Source organism: Oncorhynchus clarkii, chromosome 9 (genome assembly GCF_045791955.1).
Source record: "Oncorhynchus clarkii lewisi isolate Uvic-CL-2024 chromosome 9, UVic_Ocla_1.0, whole genome shotgun sequence".
NCBI classification, from domain to species: Eukaryota; Metazoa; Chordata; class Actinopteri; order Salmoniformes; family Salmonidae; genus Oncorhynchus; species Oncorhynchus clarkii.
This window is the reverse complement of record NC_092155.1, coordinates 9,879,426-9,894,678: the sequence shown is the minus strand read 5'-3', so window position 1 is coordinate 9,894,678 and position 15,253 is coordinate 9,879,426. Positions and strand designations below refer to the sequence as shown.

General features: G+C 45.0%; 1 protein-coding gene across 1 annotated transcript in view; it reads left to right on the top strand.

Moving 5' to 3' along the window:
- Positions 1-402: 402 nt before the first annotated feature.
- The window catches only part of LOC139417037 (meiosis 1 associated protein), a 62,162-nt gene continuing 47,311 nt past the window's right edge, over positions 403-15,253 (top strand). The window contains exons 1-4 of the mRNA XM_071166271.1: positions 403-657; positions 855-1,046; positions 7,518-7,635; positions 7,980-8,045. Of these exons, the coding sequence (XP_071022372.1) occupies positions 403-657; positions 855-1,046; positions 7,518-7,635; positions 7,980-8,045 (631 nt within the window). The remainder of the gene's footprint in view (positions 658-854; positions 1,047-7,517; positions 7,636-7,979; positions 8,046-15,253) is intronic.

Below are 15,253 nucleotides of genomic sequence, written 5' to 3'. Positions count from 1 at the left end.
GCCATTGGAACACAGGAGTGATGGTTGCTGATAATGGGCCTCTGTACACCTATGTAGATATTCCATTAAAAAATCTGAAGTTTCCAGCTACAATAGTCATTTACAACATTAACAATGTCTACACTGTATTTCTGATCAATTTGATGTTATTTTAATGGCCAAAAAAATTTGCTAAGTGACCCCAAACTTTTCAACGGTAGTGTATATACCAAAGCAAGTGGCGGGGCAGACATTTCCCTCAACAAATGAATCCCAGATTGTAGCTTTAAACAACAAATGAATCCCAGATTGTAGCTTTAAACAACAAATGATTTAATGTTTGTTTACCGTCATCCTTCCTCTTGCTTCATCCTTGTGTTTCCTTTACTATTGTTTTGTTTAGATCCTGATTCCGTCGTTGCCATGGACGCAAGGAACCGCTCTGGCCCCCCCTCCTCCTCCTTCCAGGTGTGCCGCCCCTCCTTGTTCTCACGGCAACCGCCCCGTGTTCTGATCGTGGACGCGTCACCGCCCTGGTGGTCAGAGACTGGTACTACGCTGTGTGAGGCTTTGGATAACTTCCTGACTCTGGCCTGTAGTCTGGACGGACCCTGTAGACTGCCCCTGCTTAGCCTTTACGCTCTGAGTAGACAGCATGAATGTCTGCTGCCATTCGTGGTAAGAGGGAAGGAGGGAGAGAGAAGTGTGTTGTGTTATCTCTCTCTTTTCTCTCTCTTTAAAAGATGCATGCCTGATGACTTATATGTGAGTCAGAATGGTGGCACGGTAATGAAGTAAATAAATCATTGCGCTCTCTCTCTCTCTAACCCCCACATTATCTCTCCCCCTTCCTCCATGTATCTCCTCTACTCCAGCAGGTGAGGGGTAACCTGGCCCGACTGCGTTCCTGTGTGGAGGAGCTGAGGTCCATACCCGGAGAGGGGTGCGTCCGCGCACCTAGAGGGGAACTGCTCAAACAGGCTGTTTTGGACAGCCTGCAGCAGTTTAAACAGTACACGCGACACACTACCACTCCGAACCAGGCCAACAACAATGGATCTGTAGAGGTGAGTACTGAAACGAGAGCCTTTGATTAGTTGATTCAGGTCTGTAATAGCTGGGCTAGAACAAAAAACATGCACACCCTATTGGACCAGGTTTGAACCAGGTTTGGACCAGGTTTGGACCAGGTTTGGACTAGGTTTGAACCAGGTTTGGACCAGATTTAAAGAACGCCTCACCTCACTGATGTGTTACAGATGATTTCATTTGGGTTACTGCTTGAAACTGGCTCCCCCTATTAGTTGTTGGGATCAAAAAGTGGCTGTGTAGGGCGTGGCTGAACATTTTAGAGTCCCCCATCTTGGCAGAGCAGATTTATCTTTGTGCATTTTTAAGCCAATTTCCTGCAATTCTATAAATTTCTCCATAAAAGTGAGAGAATTGACAGTTTTAAAGCTAATTTCCTGCAATTATATGCATTCTACCAACACATAATGCTGTGTTCTTTTGCTCAAACATAATAACAAAATCAATACTACTAAATTAATTGGTTTTGGAAATTTAAATTCTCTGCTTAATATCTCTATTTTTTTATATTTTGGTGATTGTTAGTTCTCAAAGATTATATATAAAAAAAAAGATATAGGTCCATTATCTTTCCTACATACGTTATATCCGGTGTTAGCCGTTCACGTTTATATTGAGTGTTTTTCCATCCCGAAGGATATCTGTATACATAATTTTTTTTACACTCTTTGATTTAGGCTTCCTGAATTAAAAGGCTACCCGCCCCCTAAAGCGATTTTAACGGCAGAAAAATCCCTGAGTGTAATGAATGCATTAGGACAACTAAAGGGTTATCCTATGTGTATGTATATATATATATATATATATATATATATGAGAGAGAGAGAGAGAGAGAGATGGGCAGTCCTTTAGGTTTTTGAGCATTTCTCAGATTGTAGAAGCTCCGGTCAGAGCCATTAGCGTACCAGCTTCCGACCAGGCGCTGACATGAATGGACCCATTAGAACACAGAACACCATTAGAGAACACAGACACTAAACATATGGCTCTGTGTTCCATCTTAGCTCTGAAACAGACTTCCTATTTTGGCCGGTGTCCTGAATGGAATCCTATTCCCTAAATAGGCCTACACTATATCCCTCATAGGGTTCTGGTCAACAGTAGAGTACTGTAGAGGAAATGTGGTACTATTTGGGATGCATTCTCGACCAGCACTGATGTCCTTCTATACAGGAAGAGAAGAAACAGGAGAAAACAACCAAATGGCCTACTTCAGGGTTCTCATTTTTTATTTAACCTATGCATATACAACAAGTCGCCATAATTAATTACAGAGAGAAAAGTGGCCTGAACAAACTTCTTTCTAGCCATAAGCGGGAAGCAAGCCTTATTACATTATTATTATTATTATTATTATTATTATTATTAACAACCCTCCAGGCAAGCTTCAATGCCATACAACTCTCCTTCCGTGGCCTCCAATTGCTCTTAAATACAAGTAAAACTAAATGCATGCTCTTCAACCGATCGCTACCTGCACCTACCCGCCTGTCCAACATTACTACTCTGGACGGCTCTGACTTAGAATACGTGGACAACTACAAATACTTAGGTGTCTGGTTAGACTGTAAACTCTCCTTCCAGACCCATATCAAACATCTCCAATCCAAAGTTAAATCTAGAATTGGCTTCCTATTTCGCAACAAAGCATCCTTCACTCATACTGCCAAACATACCCTTGTAAAACTGACCATCCTACCAATCCTCGACTTTGGCGATGTCATTTACAAAATAGCCTCCAATACCCTACTCAACAAATTGGATGCAGTCTATCACAGTGCAATCCGTTTTGTCACCAAAGCCCCATATACTACCCACCATTGCGACCTGTACGCTCTCGTTGGCTGGCCCTCACTTCATACTCGTTGCCAAACCCACTGGCTCCATGTCATCTACAAGACCCTGCTAGGTAAAGTCCCCCCTTATCTCAGCTCGCTGGTCACCATTGCATCTCCCACCTGTAGCACACGCTCCAGCAGGTATATCTCTCTAGTCACCCCCAAAACCAATTCTTTCTTTGGCCGCCTCTCCTTCCAGTTCTCTGCTGCCAATGACTGGAACGAACTACAAAAATCTCTGAAACTGGAAACACTTATCTCCCTCACTAGCTTTAAGCACCAACTGTCAGAGCAGCTCACAGATTACTGCACCTGTACATAGTCCACCTATAATTTAGCCCAAACAACTACCTCTTTCCCTACTGTATTTAATTTATTTATTTATTTTGCTCCTTTGCACCCCATTATTTTTATTTCTACTTTGCACATTCTTCCACTGCAAATCTACCATTCCAGTGTTTTACTTGCTATATTGTATTTACTTTGCCACCATGGCCTTTTTGCCTTTACCTCCCTTATCTCACCTCATTTGCTCACATCGTATATTGACTTGTTTATACTGTATTACTGACTGTATGTTTGTTTTACTCCATGTGTAACTCTGTGTTGTTGTATGTGTCGAACTGCTTTGCTTTATCTTGGCCAGGTCGCAATTGTAAATGAGAACTTGTTCTCAACTGGCCTACCTGGTTAAATGAAGGTGAAATAAAAAAATAAATACAAAATTAATACCCTAAAATTAAAAACCCAATTTAAGCTTTTATCACAGCTTTTATCCACGACGTGAACTTTAAAGGACGACTTGTCATCCAACCAAATACCCAGGTATTTCTGGTCAGATGTAGTGCAGTATTTAGGAATACGGGCTGTTAGGACCTGGATATTTACTAGGATTATATATTATTATTTTCTGGTCCCAGTAATGTGATTTTGTGATGTTTGAATGTATTACTACTGAAAGATGTTACTCAGGGTTGAATTTAATTTATCATAATATCAGATTTATCAGATAATTTATCATTTATCTGTTATTTTTTTTCTCTCTTCTGATCTGGTGTGTAAATGTGTCAGAAAGAGATTTTAGGACTGTGTGTCATCAGATAAACCGGACAAAAAGGTGTAGTCAGGAGTTTAATAAGGGCTTTATGTTTTTTTTTGTTTCTCTCCATAAAGTAGGCCTACTGATTGTGATCTTCCATCATCAAGTCACAGACTGGCTGTCTCCAAGAAGAAGCTCCCCGTTTCAGGCTGCTGAGGGGAGGACGGCTCATAATAATGGCTGGAACGGAGCGAATGGAATGCCATCGAATCGTGTTTGATACCGTTCCACTGATTCCGCTCCAGCCGTTACCACGAGCCCGTTCCAACACCAATCTCTGCTGAGGGGAGGACGGCTCATAATAATGGCTGGAACGGAGCGAATGGAACGGCTTTAAACCGTGTGTTTGATGTGTTTGTGTTTGATACCGTTCCACTGATTCCGCTCCAGCTGTTACCACGAGCCTGTTACAACACCAATCTCTTGTGCTCCATTTCAATCTCACCAATCTCACCAATCTCTTGTGCTCCAAGCTAAAGGGAAAGAAACAAGGGCCCTGGCCATTTATCATCCTTGAGATGTTAATTTGGAGTCCATCTGTGTTAAATTGAATTGATTGGACATGATTTGGAAAGGCACACACCTGTCAATATAAGGTCCCACAGTTGACAGTGGATGTCAGAGCAAAAACCAAGCCATGAGGTCGAAGGAATTATCTGTAGAGCTCAGAGACAGGATTGTGTTGAGGCACAGATCTGAGGAAGGGTACCAAAAAGTGTCTGCATCATTGAAGGTCCTCAAGAACACAGTGGCCTCCATCAATCTTAAATGGAAGAAGTTTGGAACCACCAAGACTCTTCCTAGAGCTGGCCACCTGACCAAACTGAACAATCACGGGAGAAGGGCCTTGGTCAGGGAGGTGACCAAGAACCCGATGGTCACTCTGACAGAGTTCCTTTGTGGAGATGGGATCACCTTTCAGAAGGACAATCATCTCTACAGCACTCCACCAATCAGGCCTTTATGGTAGAGTGGCCAGATGGAAGCCACTCCTCAGTAAAAGGCACATTACAGACCACTTGGAGTTTGCCAAAAGGCACCTAAAGGACTCTCAGAACATGAGAAACAAGATTCTCTGGTCTGATGAAACCAAGATGGAACTCTTTGGCCTGAATGCCAAGCGTCACGTCTGGAGGCCCGATCGAACATCTCTGGAGAGACCTGAAAATAGCTGTGCAGCGCCGCTCCCCATCCAACCTGACAGAGCTTGAGAGGATCTGCTGAGAAGAATGGGAGAAACTCCCCAAATACAGGTGTGCCAAGCTTGTAGCATCATACCCAAGAAGACTCGATGCTGTAATCGCTACCAAATGAAATGCTTCAACAAAGTACTGAGTAAAGGGTCTGAATACTTACGTTAATGGGATATTTCTTTTTTTAAATGTATTAACTTGCTAAAATTCTGAACCTGTTTTTACTTTGTCATTATGGGGTATTGTGATGTCATTATGGGGTATTGTGATGTCATTATGGGGTATTGTGATGTCATTATGGGGTATTGTGATGTCATTATGGGGTATCGTGATGTCATTATGGGGTATTGTGATGTCATTATGGGGTATTGTGATGTCATTATGGGGTATTGTGATGTCATTATGGGGTACTGTGATGTCATTATGGGGTATTGTGTTGTCATTATGGGGTATTGTGATGTCATTATGGGGTATTGTGATGTCATTATGGGGTACTGTGATGTCATTATGGGGTACTGTGATGTCATTATGGGGTACTGTGATGTCATTATGGGGTATTGTGATGTCATTATGGGGTATTGTGATGTCATTATGGGGTATTGTGTTGTCATTATGGGGTATTGTGATGTCATTATGGGGTGTTGTGTGGATTGATGAGGGAAAAAACTATTTAATCCATTTTAGAATAAAGCTCTAATGTAACAAAAGGTGGAAAAAGTCAATGGGTCTGAATATTTTCAGAATGTCCCAAGGACACGTTGCTCCATCTGGGGATCTCCAGGTGTATTGTAGAAAGGTTGTAGATTAGACAGACACTCTCCATCAAACGACTTGTAGTCAGTCAGTCAGACAGACACTCCATCAAACGACTTGTAGTCAGTCAGACAGACACACTCTCTCCATCAAACGACTTGTAGTCTTGACTCATTGAATGGGTGACTGACACGGAGTGGACAAGAACACCCTCCACCCCCCAGTGGTGCCCTGAGAACAGCCTCCATTCGTCGGGACATGGACTCTACAAGGTGTGGAGAGCGTTCCACGGGGATGCTGGACCATGTGGACTCTACAAGGTGTGGAGAGCGTTCCACTGGGATGCTGGACCATGTTGACTCTACAAGGTGTGGAGAGTGTTCCACAGGGATACTGGACCATGTGGACTCTACAAGGTGTGGAAAGCGTTCCACGGGGATGCTGGTCCATGTGGACTCTACAAGGTGTGGAGAGCGTTCCACAGGGATGCTGGACCATGTGGACTCTACAAGGTGTGGAGAGCATTCCACAGGGATACTGGACCATGTGGACTCTACAAGGTTATGGAAAGCGTTCCACAGGGATGCTGGTCCATGTTGACTCTGCAAGGTGTGGAGAGCGTTCCACAGGGATGCTGGTCCATGTGGACTCTGCAAGGTGTGGAGAGCGTTCCACAGGGATACTGGACCATGTGGACTCTACAAGGTTATGGAAAGCGTTCCACAGGGATGCTGGTCCATGTTGACTCTGCAAGGTGTGGAGAGCGTTCCACAGGGATACTGGACCATGTGGACTCTACAAGGTGTGGAGAGCGTTCCACAGGGATACTGGACTATGTGGACTCTACAAGGTGTGGAGAGCGTTCCACAGGGATGCTGGACCATGTGGACTCTACAAGGTGTGGAGAGCGTTCCACAGGGATGCTGGACCATGTTGACTCTGCAAGGTGTGGAGAGCGTTCCACAGGGATGCTGGTCCATGTGGACTCTACAAGGTGTGGAGAGTGTTCCACAGGGATGCTGGACCATGTGGACTCTACAAGGTGTGGAAAGCGTTCCACAGGGATGCTGGACCATGTTGACTCTGCAAGGTGTGGAGAGCGTTCCACAGGGATACTGGACCATGTGGACTCCAACAGTTATGTCAAGGTGGCTGGATGTCCTTTGGGGTGGTGGACCTTTCTTGATACACACAGGAAACTGTTGAGCTTGAAAAACCCAGCAGTGTTGCAGCTCTTAACACCAGCTGGTGCGCCTGGCACCTACTGCCATATCCCGTTCAAACGCACTTCGTTCTCTTTGTCTTTCCCATTTTCCCTCTGAATGGCACACAAACACAATCCATGTATCAATCGTCTGAAGGCTTAAAAATCCTTCTTTAACCCGTCTCCTCCCCTTCATCAGCACTGATTGAAGTGGATTTAACAAGTGACATCAATAAGGGTTCATAGCTTTCACCTGGATTCACCTGATCAGTCTGTCCTGGAAAGAGCAGGTGTTCATAATGTTTTGTACACTAAGTGGTTTGATTGACGTATTGACTCCTTGATCTCCCATTGGCTTCCAGGTAACCGTGGTGACGAGCCAGCCAGGGCGTGGCGTGGTGAGGCAGTTGGAGGCGGGCTTAAAGGACACTGACTTGGTGTCTCTACGACGCCTACTAGTGGTCCACGTCAATACTGCAGGTAGGAGAGGTCTCACTGTCTTTCTAGTGGGTGGAGCTGGGACGGACTTCTGTTCTACATGTCAGAGAAGTATTTTTTTGTTCTGCTTAGCGTATTTCTATCTGAACGTAACAACAACACTGTTGCGTGCTGTTGAACATGCCTTGGGGCGGGGGAAGGGTTCAGCTGGTCCAGAGTTATTTGAACCAGTCCCCTTCGTAACTTCAAACTTCTGTACCATTGTGCGTATGTGTGTATGTCTGTCTCTACCACCGATTGTTATTTGTTATCGGTATTAATATAAGTTAGTAGCATTAGGCAAGCCAGAAGTACATAATAATAATTAAACATAATAATTACTGCAGGGAGAGAGGAGACTGACTGCTGGGGGCAGGACACACCCTCACCTGAGACTGCAGAGGAGACTGAAGGTAGGAATACACACACACTGACACACACACACAGACAGACACACACAGACACACACACACACACAGACACACACACAGAGAGACTAGATACACCTTTATGCAGTGATGTACATGCACAAATACACACCTTAGAACTTAAAACAGAAACACTCTTCAGAACTCTTTAAATCTTTATGCTCTTTTCTCTGCTATGTTCAACACTCCTTCCTCTCTCCCTCATCTTCCCCTCCTCTCTCCCTCCTCTCTCCCTCATCTTCCCCTCCTCTCTCCCTCCTCTCTCCCTCCTCTCTCTCATCTTCCCCTCCTCTCTCCCTCCTCTCTCCCTCATCTTCCCCTCCTCTCTCCCTCCTCTCTCCCTCCTCTCTCCCTCATCTTCCCCTCCTCTCTCCCTCATCTTCCCCTCCTCTTCCCCTCCTCTCTCCCTCCTCACTCCCTCCTCTCTCCCTCATCTTCCCCTCCTCTTCCCCTCCTCTCCTCTCTTCTCTCTTCCTCTCTCCCTCCTCTTCCCCTCCTCTCCCCTCCTCTCTCCCTCCTCTCCTCTCTCCTCCTCTCTCCCTCCTCTTCCCCTCCTCTCCCCTCCTCCCTCCTCTCTCCCTCATCTTCCCCTCCTCTTCCCCTCCTCTCTCCCTCCTCACTCCCTCCTCTCTCCCTCCTCTCCTCTCTCCTCCTCTCTCCCTCCTCTTCCCCTCCTCTCTCCCTCCTCTCTTCTCTCTTCCTCTCTCCCTCCTCTTCCCCTCCTCTCCCCTCCTCTCTCCCTCTCCCTCCTCTTCCTCGCTCCCTTCTCTCTGCCCTCTCATCCCCTCCTCTCTCCCCTCTCTCCGTCCTCTCTCGCCCCGCTCCTTCCCCTCTTTGCCCCCTCTTCCTCTCCTCTCTTCATCCTCTCTCCCTTCTCTTCCTCCTCCTCCTCTCTGCCCCCTCTTTCCCTCCTCCCTTCATCCTCTCTCCCTCCTCTCTTTCCCTCCTCTGTTCCCCCCCTCTCTTCATCCTCTCTCCCTCCTCTCTGTCCCCTCTTTCCCTCCTCTCTTCATCCTCTCTCCCTCCTCTCTGCCCCCTCTTTCCCTCCTCTGTCCCCCCTCTTTACCTCCTCTCTGCCCTCTCTTTCCCCCCTCTGTCCCCCCTCTCTACCTCCTCTCTACCCTCTCTGTCCCCCTCTTTCCCTCCTCTCTTCCCCCTCTTTCCCTCCTCTGTCCCCCCTCTCTACCTCCTTTCTCCCTCCTCTTTGCCCTCTCTTTTCCGCCTCTGTCCCCCCTCTCTATCTCCTTTCTCCCTCCTCTCTTCCCCCTCTTTCCCTCCTCTGTCCCCCCTCTCTACCTCCTTTCTCCCTCCTCTCTGCCCTCTCTTTCCCGCCTCTGTCCCCCCTCTCTACCTCCTTCCTCCCTCCTCTCTGCCCTCTCTTTCCCTCCTCTGTCCCCCCTCTCTCCCTCCTCTGTCCCCCCTCTCTACCTCATCTCTCCCTCCTCTCTGCACTCTCTCTCCCTCCTCTGTCTCTCCCTCCCCCTCTCTACCTCCTCTCTCCCTCCTCTCTGCACTCTCTTTCCCTCCTCTGCCCCCCCTCTCTCCCTCCTATCTCCCTCTTCTCTGCCCTCTCTTTCCCTCCTCTGTCCCCCCTCTCTCCCTCCTCTTTCTTGATTATACTCATTAGGGTGTTGTGGTGGTAACTCACTCTGGTGAGCTATTTTCAAGTTGAGACCATGGCTTCATCCCAAATGGTAGCCTATTCCCTATGTAGTGCACTACTTTTAACCAGGGCTCATAGGACTCTGGTCAAAAGAAGTGCACTACATAGGGAAAAGGGTGCCATTTGGGACTCAGAGCCATAGAGAAATCCATAATGTACATCCTTTTGAGAAAACCCAGCCATTAACTGTGCAACTTATGTTAACCCAAACACCATGAAATACAGCATATGAACCAAACACAAGTAGATGTTGTAGACACTAATTTTGTAGTTACCGGAAAAGTCTAGGAGTGCGGAAGCATCGAAGTTTAAGGGCTGTGTGTGTGTGTGTGTGTGTGTGTGTGTGTGTGTGTGTGTGTGTGTTTGTGTGTGTGTGTGTGTGTGTGTGTGTGTTTGTGTGTGTGTGTGTGTGTGTGTGTGTGTGTGTGTGTGTGTGTGTGTGTGTGTGTGTGTGTGTGTGTGTGTGTGTGTGTGTGTGTGTGTGTGTGTGTGTGTGTGTGTGTGTGTGTGTGTGTGTGTAAGGATAAGTACAGTGTTGAGTATGGGAGAGTTGACAGAACCGATAAATTACTTAGCTGTTTAGGACCACACGAACACAACATGATGTCATCGTAGTGGCGCCAAACCCCTGTGTGTGTGTGTGCGTGTGTGTTCTCCAGTTCTACTGCTCTAAGTAAAGTATCCAGGCGGTATATCACTGAGGGAGGGATTCTATATTATGAAAATATTTACCCACGTAGATATATCCATATATTTTATACTCATATATATACTTATCCCATTCCTTTACTAGATTGTGTGTATTAGGTTTTGTTGTGGAATTGTTAGATATGACCTGTTAGACACTGCTGCACTGTCGGATCTAGAAGCACAAGCATTTCGCTACACTCACAATAACATCTGCTAACCATGTGACCATTAACATCTGCTAACCATGTGTAATGACCAATAACATCTGCTAACCATGTGACCAATAACATCTGCTAACCATGTGACCAATAACATCTGCTAACCATGTGACCAATAACATCTGCTAACCATGTGTAATGACCAAAAACATCTGCTAACCATGTAACCAATAACATCTGCTAACCATGTGACCAATAACATCTGCTAACCATGTGTAATGACCATTAACATCTGCTAACCATGTGACCAATAACATCTGCTAACCATGTGTAATGACCAAAAACATCTGCTAACCATGTAACCAATAACATCTGCTAACCATGTGACCATTAACATCTGCTAACCATGTAACCAATAACATCTGCTAACCATGTAACCAATAACATCTGCTAACCATGTGTATGTGACCAATAAAATGTGATTTTAATTTTAGATAAATAGTTAGGGGGGAAATTAAAACTGTATTAATTAGAAAACATGTGCCAAAAGTACACCGATTGATAGTTAACCGTGTGACGGCTGAGTCAACTTAAATACTAGATTGTTACCTGTCTAAGCCTCATAGATAGACAGTTAACGTTGTACATTTTATTTCACATTTATTGTAGCAGGAAGTCATATTGGTGTATTTTAGCAGTAGTGTAAATACAGTCATAGGCTGAGTGAACTTTGATACATACAGTGTCTAATGTCCGTCCGTATGTTACAGTATTGTTGGGATTTGGGTTCTGGAATGCATGCAGTATCTAATGTTAGTCTGGAGTAGATACAGTCTCTAATGTTAGTCTGGAATAGATACAGTATCTAATGTTAGTCTGGAATAGATACAGTATCTAATGTTAGTCTGGAATAGATACAGTATCTAATGTTAGTCTGGAATAGATACAGTATCTAATATTAGTCTGGAATAGATACAGTATCTAATGTTAGTCTGGAATAGATACAGTATCTAATGTTAGTCTGGAATAGATACAGTATCTAATGGTAGTGAATGGTAGTGGGGAATGGTAATGCTGAATGGTAATGCTGAATGGTAGTGCTGAATGCTAGTGGGGAATGGTAGTGCTGAATGGTAGTGGGGAATTGTAGTGCTGAATCGTAGTGTGGAATGGTAGTGGGGAATGTTAATTGTGTCGGTGGGTGAGGTGGTGGTTTAAGAGTGTTGGAATCTTGGAATTGGAATGTTTGTGTTTCTACAGATGTGTCTCTCTAGTTTCCCTGAGACCTGTCCTATTTACAGTTGAAGTCGGAAGTTTACATACACTTAGGTTGGAGTCATTAAAACTTGTTTTTCAACCACTCCACAAATTTCTTGTTAACAAACTATAGTTTTGGCAAGTCGGTTAGGACATCTACTTTGTGCATGACACAAGTAATTTTTCCAACAATTGTTTACAGACAGATTATTTCACTTATAATTCACTGTGTCACAATTCCAGTGGGTCAGAAGTTTACATACACTAAGTTGACTGTGCCTTTAAACAGCTTGGAAATTTCCCGAAAATGATGTCATGGCTTTAGAAGCTTCTGATAGGCTAATTGACATAATTTGAGTCAATTGGAGGTGTACCTCTGGATGTATTTCAAGGCCTACCTTCAAACTCTGTGCCTCTTTGCTTGACATCATGGGACAATCAAAAGAAATCAGCCAAGACCTCAGAAATAAAATTGTAGACCTCCACAAGTCTGGTTCATCCTTGGGAGCAATTTCAAAATGCCTGAAGGTACCACGTTCATCTGTGCAAACAATAGTACGCAAGTATAAATACCATGGGACCACGCAGTCGACATACCGCTCAGGAAGGAGACACGTTCTGTCTCCTAGAGATGAACGTACTTTGGTGCGAAAAGTGCAAATCAATCCCAGAACAACAGCAAAGGACCTTGTGACGATGCTGGAGGACACAGGAACAAAAGTATCTATATCCACATTAAAACGAGTCCTATATCGACATAACCTGAAAGGCTGCTCAGCAAGGAAGAAGCCACTGCTCAAAAAACCCCATAAAAAAGTCTTACTACGGTTTGCAACTGAACATGGGGACAAAGATCGTACTTTTTGGAGAAATGTCCTCTGGTCTTTTGAAACAAAAATAGAACTGTTTGGCCGTAATGACCATCGTTATGTTTGGAGGGAAAAGGGGGATGCTTGCAAGCCGAAGAACACCATCCCAACCGTGTAGCACTGGGGTGGCAGCATCATATTGTGGGGTTGCTTTGCTGCAGGATGGACTGGTGCACTTCACAAAATAGATAAATTATGTGGATATATTGAAGCAACAGCTCAAGACATCAGTCAGGAAGTTAAAACTTGGTCGCAAATGGGTCTTCCAAATGGACAATGACCCCAAGCGTACTTCCAAAGTTGTGGCAAAATGGCTTAAGTACAACAAAGTCAAGATATTGGAGTGACCTTCACAAAGCCCTGACCTCAACTCTATAGAAAATGTGTGGGCAGAACTGAAAAAGCGTGCACGAGCAAGGAGGCCCACAAACCTGACTCAGTTACACCAGCTCTGTCAGGAGGAATGGGCCAAATTTCACCCAATTTATTGTGGGAAGCTTGTGGAAGGCTACCCAAAACGTTTGACCCAAGTTAAACAATTGAAAGGCAATGCTACCAAATACTAATTGAGTGTATGTAAACTTCTGACCCACTGGGAATGTGATGAAAGAAATAAAAGCTGAAATACATAATTCTCTCCACTATTATTCTGACATTTCACATTCTTAAAATAAATTGATGATCCTAACTGACCTAAAACAGGGAATTTTTACTAGGATTAAATGACAGGAATTGTGAAAAACTTGAGTTTAAATGTATTTGGCTAAGGTGTATGTAAACTTCTGACTTCAATTGTATGTATCTTAGTGTTTTTGTATGTTAGCTAGGTAACATATTACAATATAGTTGAACTGGGTGGAGTAGTGCACATTTTCCCTTTCAAAGTTAATCTAGAACAATCTCTTTCCCTCACACTCTCTCTCGCTCTCGCTCTCGCTCGCTCTCTCACTCGCTCTCGCTCTCTCTCTCTCTCTCTTTCTGTCTCTCGCTCTCTCTCTCTCTATCTCTCTTTCTGTCTCTCTCTCGCTCTCTCGCTCTCGCTCTCGCTCTCTCTCTCTCTCTCTCTTTCTGTCTCTCGCTCTCTCTCTCTCTATCTCTCTTTCTGTCTCTCTCTCGCTCTCTCTCTATCTCTCTCGCTCTCTCTCTATCTCTCTGTCTCTCGCTCTCTCTATCTGTCTCTGTCTCTCTCTCTATCTGTCTCTGTCTCTCTCTGTCTGTCTGTCTCGCTCTCTCTCTTTCTCTCTCTCTTTCTCCTTTTCTCATGAAAGGAGTTTTCAACTTTCTTGGCGAAGAAGTGGATGGATATTGCATAACTGTAGACAAAGATCAGCATCCCAAATGTCATCCTATCTCCTATGTAGTGCACTACTTTTGCCCAGGCTTAGAATGCCATTTGGGACTAATCCAAAGAAAAAAAAAATCTAATCAGTGAACTTCTTTTGTTTGAATTTAACATTGTACTCTATGTATTAAATCACTGCCCTGAGTCTGACACCTCTCAACCACTAACATGGACAGACGACCTCTAACATGGACAGACGACCTCTAACATGGACAGACGACCTCTAACATGGACAGACGACCTCTAACACTGACAGACGACCTCAGGTCCACACAGGTGTGCACTAATATCAGTGAGAGGTTTCACAAGCCTCCTATTGTTCATAAAGTGTGCGTGTGTCGCCAAGCTAACGCCTAGATAAGCATCCTGTTTTTACTCCGACTCAAGTGCTGCAGAGAGAGAGAGAGACAAGTGAGAGAGAGCGAGAGAGAGAGAGATAGAGGAGAGAGACAAGTGAGAGAGCGAGAGAGAGACAAGTGAGAGACAAGTGAGAGCGAGAGAGAGACAAGTGAGAGAGCGAGAGAGCGAGCGAGAGAGTGTGAGTGTGTGAGTGTCCTCTCTCTCTCTCACTTGCCTCTCTCTCGCTCTCACTTGTCTCTCACTTGTCTCTCACTCTCACTTGTCTCTCTCTCGCTCTCTCACTTGTCTCTCTCTCTCTCTCTCTCTCTCTCTCTCTCTCACTTGTCTCTCTCTCTCTCTCTCACTTGTCTCTCTCACTTTCTCTCTCTCTCTCTCACTTGTCTCTCTCTCTTTCTCTCTCTCTCTCGCTCTCTCTCTCGTCTCTCTCTCTTGTCTCTCTCTCTCGTCTCTCTCTCTTGTCTCTCTCTCTCTCTTGTCTCTCTCTCTCTCTCTCCCCTTGTTGATCAGTAGAAACACAGATAACCCGTCTCCATTCCTCTCCAGTATCTCACAGCAGTTTTGGAGGTGATGGTAATAGCCGTTTTCTTTTCTGTTATTTGTAGGTAGATTTAGGGCAGGGTGGCTGGTAGGGGGTTGAGTAGACTGACGCCTGTGGCTTTTCTCTCGGCCCTCTCTCTATCGCTCGGCCTGAGTGGGGTTGTCAAGGAGACCGGCTGCTTGGAGGTAGTTGCCGGGGGTAACATGGGGATGTGAAAAGGACGGATGACTGGTAATATTTCACTGGGTGGCAAGGGGAGAGATGAGTGACACACACACACACACATACACTGCAACACATGCACACGCACACATAC